Genomic DNA, 26,292 nt, shown 5'->3' on the forward strand with positions numbered 1-26,292 from the left:
CCCAACCTATACGGCCAGCCACTGCGGGGCACACCGCATACGAGTATACACGACTTTGTCTATAGGTATGAGAGTATACCTAAAATACAAAATCTATTCATTGTTATTTGTACTACGGTAAATGTTGATTCGATTGGGGATGTAAATCAAGGGAATAGGGACTGAGGGTTGGCGTATACGATTGTAATTTGTAATCAAAAGTCACGAAAAAGCGGTCCGGTTGACTTTGCGAATCGCAACACGACCGCCGTTCCGTTCCTTCCGTATCGATTGAACTCGGCACGCCGAGATATTTACGTCCGCCGGTCGGGCGACACTGCGCTTGCAACGGTATGGTGGCACTAGTGACGTTCTGGTCTGCATTTGCCTTGTGGTCGTCCGGCGGTGTGCGGACGGTGTCGGAGCAACGGTAGCAGGGCCGTAGAATAGTCGTAATGCTGTATTGCCTGTATTGCTGTGTATTACGCTCCATGATACGGTGTTCATTATACACTCCGAGCCGACCAATCGCGAACGCCGACAATAGTCACGGACACAAGGCAACAGCTGCTGCAGCTGCGCCGACACCGCTCCCCATCGCCACCCACCCTAACACCAACCCCCCACCACCCCAAATCAAACAACAACACTCGAACCGTAAATAGCCGACCCGATCCGCGACCGGCGCGCGCACGTCGTTGCGCTAATGATGTCTGTTCGTTTTGGGCACCCTCCGCCGCCGAAGACCTCGGCCGGCAATTCCATCGAAAACCGATCGGCCCCTACCCCGCACGGCGCTTTGTTTCCATGTCTACGACGTCGTGTGCGCCCGGATCGGCGCGCGCATTGACAGTTACCACCACCGCGCCACTGTAACGACAGTGGTACCGACCGCCGACCGCGCTCGCCACTGTGTCTGTGTGTCCGCGTGTGTACTGCGTATAATGTATATGCACGGCTACGAGTGTTGAGCTGTATTCGTCGTTCAAGTGTGTGTGTGTGTGTTGTGTGTAAACCGTAATTACGTTTACGTCCAAACATTGCGCACAGTGCCGAGTGCATTTAGGCTGGCCGGAGCGATTGCGACGACTTCGACTTTTTTTTAGCAATAATTATTAGTAAAAATATCGTCCGCACTCCAACCTGACAACGACAAGCACCACCACAGGGCACAGATAACACAAGATGCAGTCGCAGACGCATCATCAGCTCCCCGGAGCCACGGTCATTCTGAAACTCGAAGAAAATGCGTCGGCTGGTAAGTGTCGAGGCTATAACGATCTCCGGTGTAACTTTTTACGTATTATGGTGTCCAAGTCTCACGAGTCATGATAAATGCCGTACGAATAACAATATTGTGATATCACAATAAAAATAATAACAATATTCATCCCAAAATTCAAGTCTGTTCGCGTGTAAAACAAGAACCGACGGAATCTCGTTGGTGATAGTGTGGTAACTGGTGGGGCGACGATGTGAGGGGTGTTCAGCTCGTGGCCCGTGGGATCTGTGCACGGCATGCACTGATTTGCCCGACGACTGATGATGGATAATGAAAATAGTCAATAGATCTTCTTTAGTCTTTACCGTTGGTCATAACACTCATAACCATCGATAATAAATGTTAAATATTATCTTAATTCATTTCATATTATTTTATGTGTTTTATCGTAGAGCCATAGTAGTATAAGCCATGTGTTATTCGATCCTAACATCAAATATATTGTATAGGTAGTGCGTTTACTTTTATCATATCGGTTATCGACCATCGACATCTCATAATTTTTTATCGCGATATACCATGCAGTTGAAGGTGTCATTGTAATTTTCGTCCAACGTTTTCCTCTACGTCCGTCCGACTCTAACGTTGAATCGCACTCGCGTTGCATACTTCCAATTACGTCTACACACTCTCGCTCTCAGATCAAAGACTTTTTCGTGTTTTGAGTACGGCGCACGTGATGACGTTGTTTTCGTAGACGTCCATACCGACATTATCTACTGGTGTATTTGTGCGCTATACAAAATTAACTACATTAATTTATTTTTTTATATTATATTTTATTAACGCGTCCACTGCCTTGTTTTAACCAAAATGTTGTTTATGCCTGGCTTTTTTCCGATCACCAAAAGTCCGAGGGAGGCGCAGATCAATCACGGTTAGTATGTAAAATGTAAACGAGTGCAACAGATGTTGAGAGACCGACATCATGAGTTGATATTTCTCATGATTTTTAGCTGATTGTCTTTACGCTCTACTCTGGTACCTACCTAATTGAGTGTACTAGGTAGCTAAATATGCCCTATTAAATGTTAAACAATATTATTGCTGCATCGACACAATTCCGTTTTAAGTATCAATTACTAAATACTGACATACGTTTCAAAATTTTAATATTTGGAAATGTATTAGATATAAATTTACATTTATTATTGTTCTAAGTGTTTATTTTTTCTCATGTATTGGATAAAAAATCAATTTACAATTTTAGTCTTGGTTATCGTGAAATGACAGCTAATAATATTTAAAAGTGAATATTGTTAAGGCTATATAGATAGTAGATAGTAGTTTGTTGCAAGGTTGTGATGATGACTTTTCAATTTGGTCATTAACAGCGTTATTTTGTCAGTGAAAGCTATCTAATAGTGTATAGTTATTGATTATGCAATTTATTATTCTAATTATTTTGTTATTGCAACAAGTTTGTTAAAAGTCATTAATTAACATATTCAAAAACTTAAGCTCATACCTATATGTTTTTTTGGTATCTATGGTTTTATTGATGTACATTAACTACCTAAAATAAAGTATGCAGAATGTCTACTTATCTAAATTTTATACTTAAAGTTTTTGAGGAATTTAAAAAAAATCAATTTTTATTTAGTTTTATATGTTTAACAAGTTTAGTGCCTAATACTAAATTTTATAATGCTTAAATAGTTAGTGGAAAATAAACATTAATGAATACTAATAATTTAACCATTTAATTTAAAGATAATGGTTATTTTTTAAATTTTAAAGAATTATTTTTAGAAGTTGAGAAACTATCAGTTTTTATTAGATATTTCCATAAAAATAAGAAAATAAAACCAAATTATTTTTCTTCTAACCTCCCAAATACCCTTATAATAGAAATTTGTTTAGTAATAATATACTATTTTACATAGACAATAAATACTAAAAAATTTAATAAAAATCTGACATGATAATAAGACTTGTTATGATGAAAGATCAAAATTATATGTGTTGATAATATAGTAAAATTTAATGCAAATATGCAAAAGAAATACTATAGATCATTGGTGGCCAACTTGCGGCTCACAAGCCACATGTGGCTCTCGTCATTGTCAGATGCGGTTCGCGTCTTATTTACAAAATCAAAATTTACTTAATATTATTTTGAATTTTAATTTTTAGTTATTAGTTTATAAAAAAAAAAAAAAATCAAATTTTTTAAACATTTTGGCTTTCGGTATCATTGTATTTATTTATGTAGCCTGTAAACCTATTCATGTTGACCACCTCTGCTATAGATCAATATAATATAACTTAAAGAATTAATTTTTATTAATTGCAAATGCATATTGTTATGGTCTCTAGTGATTATTGTTGTTTATGAAATCATCATTAAAAACATGATAAAATGTGATTAACTCATATTAGAGTATCAGACCTCCCATTTAAATGTTCCTAGGTACAATTACTAGTAAAACATAATATAAATTTGTAATAAATATTTCTTTTCTTTACTTGCCCTTTAATTCTTACTATATTAGGTCACACCACAACCTTCACTACCATTTGACTGCCCTCCCATCTCTTTGTTATTTATACCTGATATTTTCATGTTATTCTTTGTTCTGTTTATTCCAAAACTCTATGTTCTTCCTCTTCTATTTTTCTACATGATTTCCATACTTACTTAGTTTCTGAAAGATACAATTAAATGTATCAATCTATTCATCTCACTACCCCGTTCTTAAACTTGTCCCTAATGTATTAACTTATTATTCTATCTATACTAGTTACATTACATGCTATACACCTAGCATTCTCATATTTGTTATAATTTCTAATCTGTTTTATTATCTTATGTCAAACGTTCTGATTTATTCAACATGACAAACCTCATAATTGTTTTATAAAATCTATCTTTTAATTTCAAAATTATCCTTTTGCTACACAAAACATTTAACACTTCTTTCCACTTTCTATTTTTGATGTCATCCTCAAAATCACCAATCCTAAGTATTTGTACTTAGTCACCTCACACATCATCCCTCATTTTTTTCACTTACAATTTATAGTAATAACTACTTCAACATGATTTATGAAATTATTATTTTTACTTCACTAGAACTACTTGATAATGAGTGTCAATACATTTATATTTTATGTTTAGATAAAAGATAATTTGAGTAATTTTTAAATTTAATAAACATAATTTTTACAGGATTATTAGAATTGGCACATAGAGAATATCAATCTGGAGATTATGAAAGTTCTGAAAGACACTGTATGCAGCTCTGGCGTCAAGAACCTAATAATACTGGTGTACTATTACTTTTATCATCAATTCATTTCCAATGCAGACGCTTAGATAAGTTAGTTCATTGTTAATTTAAATATAATTTCTGTTTTTTTAATTTTTTAATTTTCCTTTAGATCTGCCCAGTTTTCATCATTGGCTATAAAACATAATCCATTACTAGCTGAAGCTTACAGTAATTTAGGAAATGTTTTCAAAGAACGTGGACAACTTCAAGATGCACTTGATAATTATCGTCATGCTGTACGTTTGAAGCCAGATTTCATTGATGGTTACATAAATTTAGCTGCTGCTCTAGTAGCTGCAGGTGATATGGAACAAGCAGTACAAGCATATGTTACAGCATTACAGTATAATCCAGTAAGATTTAATTTAATTTTTGATTTTTTTGTATATATTTAATGATTGATTCATTTAATGTATCTAGGAATTGTATTGTGTTCGAAGCGATCTTGGAAATTTGTTGAAAGCATTAGGCAGATTGGATGAGGCTAAGGTAATGACAAATACCAATTGTATTGTTTAATTAATTTTTCAGGTGTTCTGTTGTAGATTGGTCACTGTTCAAAAATAGTATAAATTTTTCTGAATAATAGATTTTTTTTATTTTAACATCTCAAGACCGCAATTGGATTTCATCTATTGCGCGAATTATGACTGAATTTTTTGAAACAAAAAAATGAATGAATTTTGTTAGCTGTGGCTTTATTATTCTTCATTGATTGATTCAAAATGTTCAGTTTTATCAAAATAATTTTATTCCGTGAACAATAATGTATTTTTTTTGGTTGTTTGCGGAATTTCAGTTTTAATCATTATGTATGTTTTTTTTTTTTTTATTAATTTATACATATATGTAAAATCATATGAATAATTATTTTTATTATTGTTATTTATTATTATTTTAAAAATAGATGATTTTTAAAAACCTATATAATGATTCAACTGATGGCGCGGCGCTTGCATATTTTTATTTTCGCGCGGAAAGAAATTAAATGTTTAGTTAAAAAAAATTAAGATTTTTTGATATTTCATAAAAATTTAATTCATAATTTTAGTGTTTTAATTACAATTATATAAAGCATTAATTTTTTTAACACGAGCATTTGATTTTTTTCATTGTATTCTGTGAATATAGATAAAGCACTAGTTTGCAATACTTAATCTGTATTTGTTTCATTTATAATTTATACGCAATTATTTAATTTTGCATCATGGCCGGTATATGATGTAATCACTTATAGTTAAATAAAGAAATTACAATTTCTTATATTAGAGATAAATAACAGATTAAGTTTTGAAACCTATGTGTTTTTGGTGATGAATATCCAATAGCTGTCTTTTAATTTTTATAGAGTAAATGTTACTCCACATTTAACCTAACTAAGTATATTTCTATTCACATAATATCTATTGTAAAGCAATGAAGACTAATAATTTTATTTTAATACACTCATTATTAATTGTTTTAATCAATTTATTATTTAATGATATTTTTCTATTTCTTTTAAGCTATTACAATATAAAATTTATTGATAAAAAAATGTATTGAAAATTTTAAATCTACCGTAATCTTAGTAATCCGATCATGTAGAATTTAATATTTTCAGTAAATATTTTCCTTATTTTCGTTAAATTTTCATTATTTATTTAAAATTAAAAATTATTAAGTTATTTTATTATTTCTGTAAAATAAGCTCAATATATTATTGTATTTTAATTGATTGTTGCATATATATTATTTTACATTGTATAGAATTGTTTAATGGTCATTACAATTAAAACGCATATTGAATAATATATTAGATAAGAAAATAAATGATTGAATTACTATCAAAATAGATAAATAACAACAAAATATTAAATATGTTATATTTTTAATTATTTTATTGGTAATAATACAAGTATTCAACAAATTTCCTGTGCTAAATATTTCAGCCCTATATGCAGAGTAGTATCACTAAGATTATTGTAGTTGTTTTTATAAAAAAATTTTTTTTGAATTTACAATATTATATTCTATTATTATCTTTAGTCTTTACAATAGATAGATATATCAATAACTTTGATTCATCTAGTTGATGAGATTTTGTTAAAAGTTTTCAATGCGCCGATCTACAACAAAAAGTTACCAATGTACCTTTCATTGTTTTTCATCTTTCATCTACTTTCCTGCAATTTCTTTTAATTTTTATCCAAACTGTTTTCCTGGTTTCAAAAAGTGATGGACAACCCTGCCTTCCTTATTATTTATGGTAAGTAATTAAAACAAATCTTTGCCACTTTCTCGATCTAGGAATTTTATTGTCTAATAATGATATTATAAAATTAATTCTATTAAGTTTTAATTTCTTGTTTGTATGAATAAAAGTTCATTACGTTTAATGCTTAGATTTCATTCATTTTCAAAAACACTTGAGTGTGGGTTTTTGATCGAGAAAGTATTCTTTCAAGGCTGTATTTAGGACTCATTTTAGAGTTAATTTGAAATATTAAAACTCTTATACTATAAATCAATAGTATTATTTAATACTAATTAATTATTACACTGCCATTGTTGTTTAATTTTAAATTTTACATTTATAATTTACCTCGCAATTTACTATGTAATAAAAAGTAATGAAACTATATTTTGCATCTGAATGAATACAGTCTTGAAGTTAAATGTAATATTAAATTCAATTTCATCTCAACAATTTCAATGAAACTTTATTTTTTTTTAAATTCGAAATTCTTACAATTATTTTTCGTGAAGGGAACTCTAGTTTTTCTTATACATATATATTAAAAACAAGAAGTGCATACTAATATCATTCGGATTTTTTTTTTTTTTAATTTCAGGTACCATCCGTCAATTTATCTAGGTCCATGATACGAAAATGTTGTGTATTTAGTTGATGAGGATGTACGGCGAGTGTGTTCCTATTTCCTGAATAGCTACCACCTCATACATTAATAGGTACAAAGTAATTCACACCTCTTAAAATCAAATTTTGTAAACGGGAAATTACACCAAAAGTACTAAATTTATTGGTAACCACTCGCCTCACACTCTCGTAACAATGTTCATGTCAACGGTGTCAATGCCGGTTTTACAAAAAGGGCCAAAATTTATTTTATTTTTGATCTAATATCATAATTTTTCAATACTTCTTAGAGAAAATTATGATATTAAAAGTGTTGTGATGAGTACATTATACGTATACTTATTATTAAGTTGTCAATAGTCATGATTTTCTCCAATTGAAGTGGGCAAATATTTTAGATGTTAGGATTTTTTTTTTCTTAACAAGTGCATTTTTTGTTTTTGTTTATAGGAATGTGTCAAGGAATGCGAAGTTAATGACGAAGCATGCGCGCTAGTGTACATTTTCTCTCCTAACACTTCTATTGTGTTAAAATATAAAATATAAAGTATGGCTTGAGCGCGTTTAGGTCCCTTTATAAGCATAGTACGATTTCAAAAATATCAGAATATATTTTGTGTCGTAGTATGTTGCTGCGTAGTTGCGCGTTTTGTCTGTTGGCTGTTAAAATTGTTATAAATGCTTTTCCTTTCTTAGTTAAAGAAAACTATAATTGTTTTAACAAGTTTCCCATGTAATATTATTTTAGCAGCCTTCACAGATAATTTTTGGTCTTTGTTTAGACTGGCATAATATTACATGTCTTCTTCTGCGCTTTTCCAACTTAAAAAAACTTTTTGGAGGGAATTTGTACATAACACTTTTTTCAATCTGTTTTCCGTTTACACTTAAACTATAAGACACAGCTATTGCTTATTATTAATTATTTTTTTTTTTATTCCTTTCCTTGAATTTCCTCTGGGATCCTTTTATATTTTGTATTTACAGTCATGTTATTTGAAAGCAATTGAAACTAGACCAGATTTTGCTGTTGCTTGGAGCAATCTTGGATGTGTATTCAACTCTTTGAATGAAATATGGTTAGCTATTCATCATTTTGAAAAAGCTGTTGCTTTGGATCCAAACTTTTTGGATGCATACATAAATCTTGGAAATGTACTAAAAGAATCAAGAATATTTGATAGGTAAGTAATACATTATTTAAATTTTATAGTATGTATTATGTATATTTACCATCAAGATATATCATATACTCGTAATTATTGTCCAAAATTTAAATTTTAAGGAAACATTTAAGTCCTTGAAGTTCTTATATTATGTATTAGTTGTGAATTCAAAGTTAAGAGACATCTGACATTAAAGAAGCTAAATCAACTTAAATTTACCTGGTTTTGTTTGTCTAACCTATATATAAAAGTAATAATAATTTTCCATAATTATGTTTTATAACTATTTATTTGATTATTTTTAAATATAATAATATGTACAATATATTAATATAATTTTTATTAAGTATATTGTATGACAGCTGTTTTATCAAGTAGATATAATAGGTACGCGTATATGATATATCTATTCTAAGTTATAACTGAAATTAATTGTATACAATACCATAATATTGTAATAAGCAAACTAAATGAAAAAGTTTCGGTTTTATTTAAAAACGATAAGTTTAGTTTTCTTTTAAATTAAATAATAACATTAAATAACTTATTATTTTATAAACCAAATATAATTTAAATTTTGTATTTGTACTCTAATATCCTAATAACATTAATCTAATTGTTGTGAATTATTTATTTTGATATAAATTTCATTTCAGTGATTTATGAAGTCGGGAAAAACTAAATTCTAATTATTTTTATGTAAATTTATTGTTTTATTTAAATGTATGTATTTTGAGAACCCCTTATGAACATTTGGCCGTTACCATAGAAACTACAGGCTCTATATATCTACAGTTTTAGTTAAAATACTAAGACTAATGGAAATTCCATATTATATAATTAATATGTTATGCATAAAGTATCGTGTGTCTATTATTATTATTTCTAGCGATTCTATAATTTAATTTTATGATTTACAATATACGTATTTATAACTTATAATTTATAGATAATACGAATCATATTATTATGAAGAATAAAAAAATTAATTAATGACTATAAATAACTCATCTACCCTCCATCATAAATTAATCATTTATCAACCTAACCTGTGATAAAAAATGTTTAATGCATTAAGTACTAAGAAAATTAACTGTATTATACATATTATTTGGGTTAATACTTTTATAATTTAATAAACTTTACAATCAGAAAAGTATAAAAGTAATTAGAACACCAGATTTTGTTGCTATTGAAATAAAAAATTAGAGATAGTAGTGGTTGAATTTATCAACTAGCAAAAAAGCTTAATTATCTACAGAATGTTTGATATTTTTTTTGATTTTTTTTAATTACTTTTTTGTTGTCGTTGAAAGAATGTAATTTAAACTTTTGTAGATTTTATCAGTCTTTTTTTCGGTAAGTGATATAAAAGTAAATTGTTATGGATTTATGATAAAACCTCATGACAACTAGATTTTAGATTGTACATAGAAATGAGAATCGATACATGTTTCTGTACCACGGTGTTCCCATACTTTTTTTTTTTATTAGTTTAAAAATATCAAAAACTATTGTGTCGTCTGTATTAATCAATATACGAGTATTTTGTTCGAATTTAGATAAATTATATTTCTACCTATAATTTTATTGAGTAACGTGTGAAATGAGATTAGGCGTGATGGCCGATTTATTCTTTATTTATTTTTATTTCATATTTTTAATAAATATCTTTGTGACTATGACTGTATATTTCGATCATTTTTGGTGCAATTATTTTTGAACTTTAAATATTATCAAATCATTTTAAATAGAAGTTCGAATGAATATAGTCTTAGAATTATTGGACTTTGTGTACTAAGGATATAATAGGTTTGGTGGATAGTATTAGAGCTTAAAATTTTAAAATTATAGTGAAATAATAATCGATATATTATAATTTTATAATTTGAAATATAATACATATTTCTTTTTGTGTTATTGTTCTTAGAATATATAATCTAATCACTCAAAATTTACTCTTCCAAATTTTTATTTGGTTGTATTATCATTTTCAAAAAAAAATCATCTGCTTAAAAATTTACAGTAAAAATTGGTTTTCATTAAAAAAAAAAGTTGTATTTTTACAGAAGATACTTTTTAAAATGGTATAAAATAAATTTAATTTTTGAAGTAATACTTAATATTATACTTTAAAACTCCAAAAATCGGAGTTTGAATAAATTTATTTTACAAGGAAAAATTAGGGTGCATGCTTGGTGAATTATCTTGTACATTGGTATTATTTAATTTTGAAGTAAGATGGTTGTTTAGTAACTCATAATACTGGGATTATGAATTTGTTATTATTTATATTCAAAACAACTGCAAGCGTGCTTTATATTAAGTCTTCCTCTTATAAAATATAATAAGCATTATGTTATATTATGTTTAAGTGTTAGTTGAATAACAACAGATTATTATCACAATCGACGTTCTTATTGTTCATAACTTCTAGTTAAATTTCAGTCTAATGCTTTAGGTATAAAATTATGATTACTTCAGTAAATATCTCTGCTATAATATAAAATAAATCTTAATTATTTATAAAGCTTACTTAGGTATAATATTATATTACACTTCAGATAAAATAAAATACTGTAAGTGATTTTTAGTAGAAGAAGTTTCACTAATTTAAATATTACCAATGTTGACTTTAACTTATTTTTTATCGTATAAACCTCGTCGTATATCTTAAAAAAAATTATAAAAATATAAACTGCTATTATTAAAATAAAATCAGAGAGGTACATTACATAGTAACTGGAATAGAAAATATAAAATGTAGTTTTTCACTGCCCATATATATTTTTTCTGTAAGTACTTTCAATCAAAATAAATTCGTTTCCTGTGTGTTCGTTTTAATATTTTATATTTGTATTTTTATTAATATTTCAAATCTGAATCTTGATGACATGAAATCGTAAAATTTAGTTTTATTGATAATAAAAATAGGGATGTACTCTTGTTATAACAAATATTTTTATTCGTGCTGAAATATAATTTTGTTTAGACGATAGTGTTTATATATATATTGTTTTATACGCATAAATTTAATATGATCGCCGTTTCGTTGTAGACTGTAGTTTGTAATTATTTATGTTTTAAATCGCGCATGTTCTGTATTTCTCAGTGTTAAATTGCGTTCGAGGTGAATAAAGTTTTACTATTTTACGTGGTTATCTTGGGCATTTATTCGCTCTAGTTCTTTTTAACATGAATGCATTTCATTAAAATAAATGGACTCGTATTATATTTTTATTTATTATTTGTGAAATCTGATTTATAATTATGTGCGTGTATGTATATAGGCTAATATTACGCTGGTAAACGGACACTTTATATGATGGAAATAGTAAAGAATATTAATAGTATTTATTTTTGTATTATATAATATTATAATATTCATAACTGTTTTGTCTGTTTCTGAAATTTACAATCTAACTATAACATTTCCTGTACTTATTGAATTTGTAATTATAATCATGAATGAAAAATATTTATATTTTTTTCCATCTATAATAATTTTAAATGCTCGCATTTTATTTATTTTTATGCCTTATAACTATACTACATAATAATATTGTTTTTCACATCATATTTTGAACCGTTGTGTGTACACTTGCAGTGCTTCGTGAAATATGTGTGTAATAATGTAGGTCGGTCACCCTAAACAGCTGCAACGACTGTGGGCTTTATAGAAAATAACAAAGCGATTTTCTTTTTACAAACCATATGGGGTTTTGATTACAATATATTTTTCATTTTACGCGTCGGTGTTTTGTATATGATTTTCTTGTATTGGTGTGTGTGCAAGATGTGGTTTTTTTGCTTATTCTTTAGTATTTCTGTGTGTACCACGATATGATATAATGCGTCGAGACAGCGATCGCGGTGACAAAGGCGCTGTGACGACGTTTAAAAATACATAATATATATACAATATACATATCCTTTTTTTTTTTTTTTTATCATTATGCGTATTGAATAAGGAAACGGTTTGGCGAGCGAGTGATTGAGCGTAGAGCAAAAAACGAAAAAAATCCCTGCCAGAGATATCCAATCGCGCCGTGTACCGTTCGTCCGCCTCCACCTCCTCGAGCTCGTGACGCGTACCCATCGACACGACATCGCTTGAACTCTCTGCAGCGTTTTCCATACTCCATTACGATACGGCTTATAGGTATTTTACGACATCGTCATGGCGACCGCCACCGACCGTCGTGTCGGTGGCGGCTGAGCGCGGCGCGCCACCGTCGCGGCCGCCTGTTGCTCGCCCGCCGCGGTCGGCACTCGCGCCCGTGCCTCGTCGCACCGGGCTTTCGGGAGATGCAACATTGCAAGTCCGGCGCGCTGTCCGTGTCGTCGCTGCGGTCAGATCGACCCGTTCGCCGCATGATTTTCTCACGCTCGCGGTCGGCCGCGTCCGCGCCGCGCGTGCGCTACACGCAACGCATACAAAGTTTTTTTTTCGCGCGCGCGAGACATCGAAGGCCGTCCACTTTTGGCGAACATCTCCCGGTATCGCCGGCCGCACGCACGCCAGTCCGAGGACCGCCTGTCCGTCACTCCCCCCCTCTCCATTACCTTGGCGGCGGGGTACCCCGCGGTCGCGCGCGCGGTGCATGTCCGTCGCGGCGCGTGCAGTGTTCCGTCGGCACGGCAAATCTTGTACCGCGGTGGTGCGCAATGGACTACCAGTGCATCGTCGTGTACACCATCATAACGATACTGCCGCCGGACGAACAGCGGAAGTATGACGAGTTGCGGTTGTCCGCCGCGCTCCGGGACGTCCCGGCCGACGGATGTCTGGGCGTCGTTAAACGGTGGATAAAAAGGTACGCGCGGCATTGTCATCATCATCATCATCACCATCATCACGTCACCGTAACGTTGTCGTGTTTAACGATTGTGATATCGTAACGTGCGCATTAATAACCGTAGACACATTTTGACGATAGAGAGGGGGTGTCGCACGGCTTTTGGGGGGAGGGCTCTTGCCGTGGAACAAAAAAAAAAAAAAAATAAAAAAAATAAAACGTCGTTTGCTTACGACAAAAGCGTAAAAATATTGTAGAACACCGTTTTGTTGTCCGTCATGCACGTTTCACATTATTCAGTGTTCGTTGCACTCATTGTATGACGTTGACCTCAGTTTTAGAAATGTGGCTTTTATAATATATTTTGTCCCTTTTCAGTCGCCGCCACGTTATTATTCGCGTAATATTACTCGTAGTGAAGTGCAGAATAGTGACTTCGAGCGTTAATGATATTGGCGGCTGGCACATAATACTTGGGTTGGGTATTATATCTATTACGTGTATCGTAGAAAGTTAGAAATTACTTGATATGAACAAATACAGAAACCCACCTTCCCAAAACAAAATAAATTCTTATTTCTCTATCCCGTATACCTAATCCTTCTAATTAAAAGACTAGCTACGTCTTGATAAGTTTCAGTCGGCTGGAATGAGGAGCGATACGGAGGAGACAGACATTAATTGAATAGACGTTTACGAGATAATAATATAAAACCCTTGACGTCGTCTTTAATATTGTACTCATTGCATTGTTCTGTCAAAGGTCTTAACGATAATGATAGTGTCACATTTTATTTTTCCGTCTCATATTTGGTGAATTTGAACTAAAAATCGAAGAACGACTAGGAAATACAATTATATTGCGTTTTTAATTTTTTCGTTTGGACTCTCGATCCGACGTCACTTTTTAAACCATGGAAATAATGGAATTGATTTATTTTGAAGGGTCACTACTACAGATGTGAAGGACCATACACTTGAACACACACACTCATACTCACTCGTATTCATAGTTTATTATACCTTTGGCGTCGTTGGTCTTTTGTCCCGAGGGAAAATCCCTGCTGTAAGACTGGTGCGGCTACCTTGTAGTAATTGTTATTTTGGTGACATTAACAATCCCCACCGCCTGTGGTGATCATCAAACCTTCGTGCGTGCATGCACGTGCGTCCCGTTTTCGGAATAATATTGCACGTAATATCGCATCGCCTGTAGTCGTTTTTATTTTATATTATGTTTTATTTTTCTCAGTAAAATGTGTATATATGTATGGATGAAAGCAATCATTTTCGATATTAACTTTCGTTCGCAAAATTCATTTATTAATATCTAGCCTGAGGAGTTTCACGAACCTTGGTATACACCCCTGCGTGCATCTCTACGGGGTAGTAGAGATAGTAGAAGGCTTGGTATGTTGGCGATAGGTTTTCTTGTGTAACTTCCGATTAATAGATTGAAACTTTAAATAGAAAGCGGCGACGGCATGTTCTTGTTTACTGTTTTATTTATGACTTGTGTAGGATCAAAAGTTTTCAAAACTATAAATTTATAATTATACATAGTAAAATAAGCATAATATTAATTTAGTTAAGTCATTCGCTGTAGTAACGTTTTGAATTTCGTTAACTTCTTGGACACACGCCAGAGTCTCCTCTAAATATAAACTTTTTGGAAAATGTTATTCTCTCTTTTAACGATGCACCTATATAATATAATAATACTGAATAGTAATATGTACAAGAGTCCGGCCTAGGTTATGTCATCATTTTACGCGTATGCTTTAGATGTATTTTTATTCGTGAAGTACCGTCCTATGGAATGTATATAGTATTATCCTTTATATTGCTTAAATGGATTACATCAAATGCGTATTAAGCTGCTATTATAACGCTTGTCCTGTTTCAAACAACAACTACAACGATAATTTAAATAGAATTAACGTCGTATTAAATGTGATCCTTTACACAATTATTGTTTTTAAAATAATAATATTCGAATAATATATCTCTGGGCAAAGAGAATGACTGGCATACGTATTTGTTTTTATATCCTTAAAACATACGTTCTGGTTTTTTTAACGGTTTAAACTTTCTTCTTTTAGCTTTTTTTTTTTTTGATTATTTATTCCAATTTTTAATAAACGAGGTTATCTTCTTAGGAAAATTTTAATAACATTTTGGTTTTTTAATCAAATATTTTTACTACTTTATATTCATAATTTAGTTCCATGAACTATATTGCTTTTAAATTATAATCCATCAATTACTTTTTATTGTGTATGTAAATATTATCTGTCGTGTACAAAATATGACTTTTAATGCATCGTATTTTTTTTCTTCTATTCACAGTTTATAAATAGAAATTAAATATATATATATATATAACACTATCTGTAGAAACCTCGAGGGAATAAAATAATATATCTATCGTACAATAATTTCTCAAATTCTGGCAGTTTAAAGGTTACGATTTTGATTATGTTATTTTTATGTGCTACAACAAAACATTTTATTGATTTATTAATATATTGATTTTGGTTTATTAATAATCGTATTCGGTTTTTGAATTGATAGACCATTGAAATTAGTCAACTTTGTTGTAATTTATTTGTTGGTATTTGAAATTTTATTTCTACTATATAATATTTTATTTTATTCAAATTACAATAACAAGTTGGTATGTTGTACAAAATGTCAAAATATATTACTATTTACGTTTAGGCATTTAATGTTTTTAATATTTAATAGTTACTATTGTTTTCTTACTTTTTTGATACAAATACCGTAGTGCTGTTATTGCGTTTATTATTACTTATTACTTAATACTTGATAGTAATATTTTACCATATATCAGGTATTTATGTATTATTTTTAATAAGCAGTAGCATATGTCAAATGTGCATTTGACTACAGATTTAAGTAGATAGAATAAAATAACCATTATAATTAATATTTTCAATTGCAACTAACTTTAAACTTCATCCTATTACAATATTAATTAATATATATTTATTAATTAAAAAAAAAATCATCTAGTATACTATCATTATTTAATACTCATTCACTTATCTGACATTTATATTCTACTTTGTTGAGAAATAAACAAACATCCTTAGAATCTGGTCCATTTTCTATATTTTAATTTTTTGATACTATATCATTTTTCTTGTATAAATAGTTTATAATTTAATTTTACTATAAACCATTTAACTTGTACTAAATAGTATATATAAGGTATATGCTATAAACAAACTAGGATGAAGTTTTTTGTTATTATACATAAAGTTTTACATTTTGTTACTAAAATTCGATTTTCTTGAGATATTTTCTTTTGGCAATAAAATATAATTTACTAGTAGGTATTAATATACTCAACTAAACACGGCTTATGAATACTGAATACCGAATTAATATTTTGTATCAAATAATGCTGTAGAAAACTGACAGCTGGTTTACTTAGGACTTTTTTTATTATTTTCTTTCGCTTTCCATTCTTTGTATAATATATTTTCAATGTAGCTTAACGTTTCAAAATGTATAATATCCAACGCATAAATTCAGATATTATTTATTTATTTTTTTCAGATAAAAATATTATCCAAAATGTATATGTATATGCTGTATGCAATCTATAGATTTTCGTGTAAAAACCAACTTAAATATTCACAAATCCGTAACATCATATAAGTTGTTTATGATTTTTAATAATGACGTGTGTTTTAATTAAATATTTGTAGATATAATTATATAATTTACGAAAATCAATGTTACAAATTTCAATATAAGTTATTCGTTTTATTTGTTTGGTGTTGAATATAAGAGTGCTCAAATATAAAGTGAATAAAATACTAAATGTTTTTATTTAGATATGGAGTTTAATAGTATAGGTAATGTTAAACAAATACTTATTGAAACATTGAGTAAGAAAAACTGTATCGAATACTTACGACGATATGAAAACAAATAGTAAAAAATAAATTTAAAAAAAAGACAGTTCTATAAAGTATTAAAGTGTCAATCATAAGCTAAATACCGATCTATTACTTTTAAGTTAAAAAAAAAAAAAAATTGAATTGAATTTTTATTTACCCGCAGGTTCTGAGTGCACCACCTGAATTTTAATTTTACAAACTTACTAATTCAATTAATTAATTTCATCTCATAGTAATAATAAATTGTATTTAGGTGTGTTTGATATAATATTATTCCATGAAAGTATAATATGTTTAGTATAAACTATGTTGCAGCTTATAATAACATTTTAAGGGTACAAATTGTCTAAAATTTTATTCCGAACTCCGACTCTTTGCTTGCTTTGCACTTAATGTTATTTGTTATGTCAGATGTAAACATAATGCAAATTATAATAAAAACGATTTCAAGTACTATTTTAACATAAAAAACTATGAATTTTAATGAGTTCGATGTTTGAGAATAATTCGATTTAAATATAAAACTAAATTGGCAATAACGTAAAAAAAATTCTTAATTATAATTTTCATTAAACCATTTTATTATTTAGATATTATTTTCTGATTTGTTTAACATAGCTGCCGTTGAAAGTAGTTTCGTGACACTACGCGTGTTTCACTTCTCAACGTCTTTTTCAATGAATTTATTGACTTTATATCATATTGTGATCGGATGAAATTAAATTCGTTTTTTCGTTATATTTGGTTGGGAAATATCGATCTTTCTGAACATACTTTATAACCTATATAGTCCTATATAACATTAGCGTGTGGCACGACTGCTGGGAATTCTGTTCCTGACAATCAAGACTCGCACGCATAAATGCACAATATATAATATTATTACTCACCGACAACAATATTCCGCCCCCGTTTGGCCCGTCAATTATATTATGTACGAAGTCGTTATCGTTAGGCTACATTAAGCACAGTGACTTTTGTATTCAGAGTGATGGGGCACATCACTGTAGTCTTTTCCCGGCCGGGAAATTAAACTTTGCTTGACATCGCAAAATTGTACGGGATTTATATACGACGTTAATCAACATGATATTCACATACATGGTGTCTGTATATGTAATGATTGATTTGAATGACCTATTTTGTATGTTATAGTTAACATTATATTATCTCCGAACAATTTTTGTTTTGTAAAAAAAAAAAATATGCGTTTACCTTGGTTTGAACGATAAGTGCTTGTATAACCTATAAGTCTTAAACACTACTAAATCTTATTTTTAATGATACGAATTTTTCGTTTTGTTTTTTTTTTTATTATTTATTTATAACCTAAATTTTAGTTAACTGAAGTAAAAAATATTTTGTTCTACTTTAGACGTATATATGAGCGGAGTAGTATAGGCTACAGATTAAAACTATTTCGTCGACCGTTTAATCTCTAAACAGTAAACACTAAAAAATATATCTATCAATAGATCATTAAAAACTTAATAATCGATTAAGACAATTTGAAGGTATATGATTGCAATACTGAAATTGATCGTTCCGTATGATACACACCGTACTTATGTTTGTTTACATGGTAAACGTATGTGCCAGTATGTTCACTTTGCTTAAAATGTCCTCTCTAGAGGTAATACGTTCGGCGCTTACAGTTGAGCAAATGATAACGAAACAATCAAGTGAATAGGAACATGTGACGTATTTAAGTTTATTTAGACTTAAGACTTATATATAATCTATAGGCAGCACTTATTTTAAACTATTTTTTCTGACTATCGAAGTGCGTGTGTGCTCGGTGTTATTCATTTTTATTCCTATTTTAAATTTCTTTTTTTTTTTTTTTTGTCATTCTCTCATCCTAAAAATAATATTGTTTGGTATGAATGATTTATGATTTTTAAAGAAAAATAATACTCTGGTATCAGATATACCAGTATAAAAGTGTTTTTGTGTATGTTTCGGTAGGAAACTGATTTAATTTAGACGTCAATATTATATAAATATATATACAATTTCTTGTGATCGTATGTGAATTCTTTATTTTATATTACGTTTTTCACTTTGTGGTTCATAGGTTTTTGTATCCAGTATCCTTACGTTTTGCAGTGTTTTTATATTTTTTTATGTATTCATATATTAACTGATACATGTATATCACTGCGTTTTTCATTCCATTAAGATTTTAATTTAAAAATAAATTTACAAAAATTATGAGTTTAATTTGTATACAATTTTTTGAATGTTAAAATTGTCAGATTTAATTAAATTATATTGAAATATATTTTGAAGCAACTGCTAAAGATTCCAAGTATAATCATGTAATTTTATTTCAGATCTGTATCTGCTTATCTTCGAGCACTGGCATTGAGTCCGAACAACGCTGTTGTGCATGGAAATCTGGCTTGTGTTTATTATGAACAAGGGTAAATATAAAATAAAAATGTGTTTATTTATCAAAAATTTCTTTTTTAATCTTTTTTTAAATTATTGTTTAGACTTATTGACTTAGCCATTGATACATATCGCCGTGCTATAGAGCTGCAACCCAACTTTCCTGATGCCTACTGCAATTTGGCTAATGCTTTAAAAGAAAAAGGACAGGTATGTTAATTAATTTGTTTTCTACATTTTATATTGGCTTGATTATTATGTTATTTATTGTGTAGGTTGTCGATGCTGAAGAATGCTACAATACAGCTTTGAAGCTATGTCCAACACACGCCGATTCTCTAAACAATTTAGCAAATATAAAAAGAGAACAAGGTTACATAGAAGAGGCGACCCGGCTATATTTGAAAGCTCTGGAAGTTTTTCCCGAGTTTGCTGCCGCTCATTCCAATTTGGCTTCTGTTCTTCAACAACAAGGAAAATTAACCGAAGCTTTAAATCACTATCAAGAAGCCATTCGTATTCAGCCTACGTTTGCAGATGCATACTCAAACATGGGAAACACTCTCAAAGAAATGCAAGATATACAAAATGCTCTACAATGTTATTCAAGAGCTATACAAATTAACCCTGCTTTTGCTGATGCTCACAGTAATTTGGCTTCTATTCACAAGGATTCTGGAAATATTCCAGAAGCTATTGCCTCATATAGAACTGCTTTGAGATTAAAACCAGACTTTCCTGATGCTTATTGTAATCTTGCTCATTGCTTACAAATTGTATGTGACTGGACTGATTATGAATCTCGCATGAAGAAATTAGTGAGCATCGTTGCTGAACAATTAGAAAAAAACCGTCTGCCTTCTGTCCATCCTCATCATTCTATGCTGTACCCATTATCTCACAATTTTCGAAAGGCAATTGCTGGACGACATGCTGCTTTGTGTTTGGAAAAAATTCAAGTCTTGCACAAACCTCCTTACACTTATACCAAAGAATTGGCTCCTGGCAATCGTCTACGTATTGGATACGTGTCATCAGATTTTGGAAATCATCCTACTTCACATTTAATGCAATCCATACCAGGTCTTCATAATAAAGAAAAAGTTGAAATATTCTGTTATGCTCTATCAACAGATGATACTACCACATTCAGATCAAAAATCGCTAGAGAAGCAGAGCATTTTATTGATTTATCAAATGTAAGAACAAAAATACTCTATTGAACTACATTTATATTTTGTAAATTTTTAATGATGTTCTATGTATTTATATATTAATCATATTTTTATATTATAGATACCTTGTAATGGAAAAGCTGCTGATAAGATTAATAGCGATGGCATTCACATTTTAGTAAATATGAATGGATACACAAAAGGTGCAAGAAATGAAATATTTGCATTGCGTCCTGCTCCAATTCAAGTAAATTGATTTATTTTCATTAGAGTTATTAGATAAAATTTATGGTATGGCAATGTATTATGTGACCGCTATAATATTAAATTTATTTTTAGGTTATGTGGCTTGGATATCCAGGCACAAGTGGAGCTCCCTTTATGGACTACTTAATTACTGATATGGTTACATCACCTATTGAACTCGCATCTCAGTACAGTGAAAAATTAGCTTATATGCCTCATACATATTTTGTTGGTGATCACAAACAAATGTTCCCTCACTTGAGCGAGCGAATCATTTTATGTGATAAGGTTACCTGTAGAAAAGACATGGCTGACAACGTGGCTGTTATCAATGCTGCAGATTTATCGCCAATTATTGAAAATACTAATGTAACAGAAATAAAACAAGTGATCATGTCTGAAATCACTGATTCAAAACTGACTAGGCCTGTTGAAGTTAATTTTAAAATAGCTGAATTGCCAACTACTACACCTATTGAGGTAATTTTAATTAAAAATAAACTTTGAAGTGTTTTACTTAACTATAACATCTGTTTTATTTCTAGACTATGATTGCTTCTGGACAAGCTCAAACTTCAGTAAATGGAGTTGTATTACAAAATGGATTAGCAACTAACTGTGGTAATAATAAAGCAGCTACAGGAGAAGAAGTACCACAAAATATTGTTATTACTACACGCCAACAGTATTGTTTGCCTGAAGACGCTGTAGTCTATTGCAATTTCAATCAGTTATACAAAATAGATCCAAACACTCTTCTTATGTGGGTTAATGTAAGGAGGACATATTCTTATTTTTATTTGTACATTGTGTTCTGTATTTTAACATTTTTTGTGTTTAGATTTTAAAAGCTGTACCCAACTCTGTTTTGTGGTTGCTGCGTTTCCCGGCAGTCGGTGAAAACCATATTCAGAGCACAGCTGCCAATCTGGGCATTGAAGCAGGCCGTATATTGTTTAGTAATGTTGCTGCAAAAGAAGAACATGTACGTAGAGGACAATTAGCTGATGTATGCTTAGACACTCCTCTCTGTAATGGTCATACTACGAGTATGGATGTATTATGGACAGGCACGCCTGTTGTTACCTTACCAGGTATTATATTATATAATTTATAGCTTATCCAATATAGTATTTATTTAAAATTTTAAATGTATAGGAGAGACATTAGCATCCAGAGTAGCAGCATCACAATTGGCAACACTAGGATGTCCTGAACTTATTGCAAGGACTAGAGAGGAATATCAAGACATTGCTATCAGACTAGGAACTGATAAAGAATAGTGAGTGTTTATTCATAGTTGTTATTTCAATTAATATTATATATTTATCATACTATTTATATGATTATTTTACTAATAATTATCTTTTTTTAGTTTGAAAACTATGAGAGCAGAAGTCTGGCGAGCACGGACTGAAAGTCCATTGTTCAATTGTTCAATATATACGAATGGTCTGGAAAGGCTGTACAGAGCAATGTGGGATAAACATCAAAAAGGGGAAAAACCTGATCATATACTCTCTCTAGAAAATTATTAAACATTTTGTAAGTATAATAATTAATGATTTGGATTCAAATAATTGAATAGGTTGATGATAATTAATAAACTCATAAATGATAAATTCTCATAAATGAAAAAAAAGTAGATTGATAAGTTAATGGTTGGAATGTTATTTTTATGAAATTATTTAACTAATGAGTGTATAAAATTAAAATATTTTTTTAATATGTAATATATCAATGATTTAAATACAATATTGATGCGAGAAGTGGATTGATTCCATGTGATTTAATTTGTAACCAAATGAGATGAATTAATATTTATACTACCATTAACAGTTAAAATAATAATTTATATAATGCTAATATGTATAGTATATTAAAAATTTTAATTTTATATTTAGTTTCTTAAAATGTATATTGAACAGATTTAATAATAGTTTTCAGTTTTATTAAAACCTTTAAACTTTGATAAAATGTCAATTAATTTTAATTTTAAATTTAACAACACAATATTAATCCTACTTAACATAAATTTGCTACATAATTAAGTTAATTAATTTGTACATTTCTGTTAGACTTATGTATTAAATGATGAATGTTAAGGTGTCTATTAAAATTAAAATTTTAGTAATTAAATATTAACTCTACTGTTTTAAATTACATGTAATTTATTATAATGTTCCATACATTAATGATTATTAATAAAAAGAATACATTTCGATGCGAGAAGTGGAATGATTAATAATGCTGATTTAAAGAATTATATTATGAAATGTATTGAATAATAATTTTGATACATACAAACAGATGACAGTTAATGATTAAATGCAAGTAGTGGAATGATAATTCAAATGAATTAAAATTAAAATTATGAAACTGTTCATTGTTGAAGAAGAGTCATTTTATAAATTTCAAGAAAAAAGTATAATATCTTAATTATTATTATTTTTCTTGGTCGATAGTTAAGTAATTACCATGTCAGACTTATGTGTTAAAATGTTAAACAATGAAAGTTAAAGTTTTCATTAATACTTAAATATTGGTAATGAAACTTGAGTATTAAGGAAGAAACTAATTATCAGGAAAGGTTATACTGTAATTTATCATGATTCAATTCATTAATGATTATTATAAAAAAAATACATTTCGATGCGAGAAGTGGAATGATTAATAATACTGATTTAAATAATTGTATTATGAAATGTATTGAATAATAATTTTGATACATACAAACAGATGACAGTTAATGATTAAATGCAAGTAGTGGAATGATAATTCAAATGAATTAAAATTAAAATTATGAAACTGTTCATTGTTGAAGAAGAACCATTTTATAAATTTCAAGAAAAAAATATAATATCTTAATTATTATTATTTTTCTTGGTCAATAGTTAAGTAATTACCTTGTTAGACGTACTTGTTAAATGATGGATGTTGAAGTTTCCATTAATATTTAAATGTTAGTAATAAAACTTAAGGATGGAGTAAGGAACAAATTATCTGGAAAGGTTACACTATAATTTATCATGATTCAATTCATTAATGATTATTATAAAAAATATAAATACATTTTGATGCGAGAAGTGGAATGATTAATAATACTGATTTAAAGAATTGTATTATGAAATGTATTAAATAATAATTCTGATACATACAAACAGATGACAATTAATGATTAAATGCAAGTAGTGGAATGATAATTCAAATGAATTATAATTAAAATTATGATATCTGTGAGTATGAGGAAAAAGTTTTATTTTAATTTTCTTTTTAAATTTGAATAACTTAAAAAAAAAATTAATAACTGTAATAACTTCATCATTTTTTTCTTTTGTCTTATCCAGTAGTACAACAATCCGTGTTTTAAATTTATTTGTTCATAGTTATAAGTGATATTATTTAAGTCTATTTATACTAATATTTGGGCTATTAAACAAAGGATGTAGGTACTATTATAATTAATTCAAAATGAGTTCAATATGTTGATGATTATTAAAAACAATTCATTTCGATGCGAGAAGTGGAATGATTAATTTTTGATTAAAACATTTATATAATGAAATATATTGAATTGTTATAGAATATTATGTATTTTAAGTTTAATATATTGATTAGATATTTATTTAACTTTTTATGTTTTATTTGATGCAATTTAGTTTTGAATATAGGTTTTGTGAAAATAACTTCTTTATATTTAATTGCTAAATTGTATATTCTATTAATTGTTCTAATTTTCAAAAATTATTATAATGAATCATGAATAAATATGTATTTTGATGTATAGATACATTTTCTGCATTTACTGTTTTGTGACTTAAAATGTATTTTATATTTAATTTAGTTTGCATTTTTCAATTTATTAATGATTTTATAATTATATATATTTCAATGCGAGAAGTGGAATGATTATTTTATTTTTTGATTATAATGAATATGATGAAGTAAATTGAATTGTGTAGTAGTAATACGAACGGGTAAATCATATAATACAAATGCAAACAATCAGTGAAATGATAATTTAAATAAATTAAATATCAAATCTGTTATTAATGGGTGTAAATTAAACAAATTTATTATGTTTTATAATGTGTATAATACATAGTATAATTCATATCATAACTACAATAAAATTAATATGAGCTGTATTTTTTATATTTCAGAAAGGAATATGTAAAATTTCATTGAAAATACTCGAAATATCAAATCACATTAGAAGATTTGTTCCATAGATCATAAATATTATATTAATCTCTTTCAAATATTAAGAGTTTTAGTTTTCGTAATCATTTATATACAATCCGTGTATGTATAAATACTAAAGAAAAATTGTAATGTTTTTCTTTTTTTGTATTCTTTATTTTTTTTTTTTTTTTTTTTTTTTGTCCGTGTATATATTAGTACTTAAGTCGTGTTTTAATGAATATAAAATTAATCCTGATCCTGATATATTTTTTTATCATTGTTTTTAGCCAAGTGGTTAGTGTAGGTGTTATAAATATTTTAATATCATGTACATGTATAATATTATATTCAAAATGATGACTCACGCTTAGCAATGTTAAATTGTAAGTTTGTATTATATTATTATGATGATAATTGATATCAAAAACATTAAACCAAATAGTAAAAATACTTAACACAAAGTGTTGAATTTCCATTTAATCATGTGGAGTTTTTACTCGCATGTATTAAAAAAACAAAAAAATATTGTCTATACACATCAAATTTAAAATTCAACGATTTTTGTTGTCTTGTAGAGTGAATATCTGCGTAGACCAACGGATATAAATAGTGAAAACACAGATATCTACATATTTCGTAGGAATGATATGTTTTTGTATAGCACGTGAACGGGTGAATTGTGCAACGATGTATAACGGTAACGATATGAATCAATCTACGAATATAATATGTACATATATCTATATGTAACAATGTAATTATACTTGTGTTTGCTTGTACACAACTACTGTGTGGCGCATTATGTATCTGTCTTAACGTTTCAGCGACTTGAGTATAACGTGATATTGTAATAGCATGAAGTGTGTGCGTAATAAAACGTTGGCGTAATACCTATAATATGATTAATGCGTAAATCACCCAAACCGAAAAAAGTTAATATAAGGTTGACGGTAAGTTGGTATTGCTCTGCTGTACAATAGGCGTCGTGTAATAATTATT

At 29.1% G+C, this 26,292-nt stretch overlaps 1 protein-coding gene and 1 long non-coding RNA gene across 4 annotated transcripts; both read left to right on the forward strand.

Annotated features, from left to right (window-relative positions):
- Window positions 1-855: 855 nt before the first annotated feature.
- On the forward strand, window positions 856-25,436 carry LOC112593004 (UDP-N-acetylglucosamine--peptide N-acetylglucosaminyltransferase 110 kDa subunit). Of its 3 annotated transcripts, none has more exons than XM_025337196.1 (15): window positions 856-1,237; window positions 4,434-4,584; window positions 4,646-4,889; window positions 4,957-5,025; window positions 8,384-8,580; window positions 19,630-19,719; window positions 19,792-19,897; window positions 19,963-20,886; window positions 20,984-21,109; window positions 21,202-21,588; window positions 21,654-21,881; window positions 21,950-22,202; window positions 22,267-22,390; window positions 22,484-22,653; window positions 25,272-25,436. In XM_025337196.1, exons 1-14 carry the CDS (start codon window positions 1,165-1,167, stop codon window positions 22,644-22,646), a joined length of 3,135 nt encoding a protein of 1,044 aa, XP_025192981.1. In that variant the 5' UTR covers window positions 856-1,164; the 3' UTR covers window positions 22,647-22,653; window positions 25,272-25,436. The 3 variants fall into 3 exon arrangements, with proteins under 3 accessions (XP_025192981.1, XP_025192982.1, XP_025192983.1); XM_025337197.1 differs by lacking the exon at window positions 856-1,237 and adding an exon at window positions 1,630-2,138; XM_025337198.1 differs by lacking the exons at window positions 856-1,237; window positions 4,434-4,584; window positions 4,646-4,889; window positions 4,957-5,025; window positions 8,384-8,580 and adding an exon at window positions 13,048-13,379.
- LOC112593005 lies at window positions 6,372-8,307 on the forward strand. The gene is made up of 2 exons (XR_003114575.1): window positions 6,372-6,784; window positions 7,371-8,307. It is a non-coding gene; the product is annotated as an uncharacterized LOC112593005 (long non-coding RNA).
- Window positions 25,437-26,292: the final 856 nt, after the last annotated feature.

Source organism: Melanaphis sacchari, unplaced genomic scaffold, assembly GCF_002803265.2.
Source record: "Melanaphis sacchari strain LSU unplaced genomic scaffold, SCAv2.0 Contig19_pilon_pilon, whole genome shotgun sequence".
Classification (NCBI taxonomy): domain Eukaryota; kingdom Metazoa; phylum Arthropoda; class Insecta; order Hemiptera; family Aphididae; genus Melanaphis; species Melanaphis sacchari.

What these genes read in the sequence shown, in the direction of transcription:
- LOC112593004 (XM_025337196.1), top strand. Translation starts at nt 1,165, where the DNA reads ATGCAGTCGCAGACGCATCATCAGCTCCCCGGAGCCACGGTCATTCTG. An exon ending in CAATGCAGACGCTTAGATAA is followed by an intron (nt 4,585 to 4,645) that starts GTTAGTTCATTG and finishes ATTTTCCTTTAG; the next exon opens with ATCTGCCCAGTTTTCATCAT. An exon ending in CAACTACTACACCTATTGAG is followed by an intron (nt 21,589 to 21,653) that starts GTAATTTTAATT and finishes TTTTATTTCTAG; the next exon opens with ACTATGATTGCTTCTGGACA.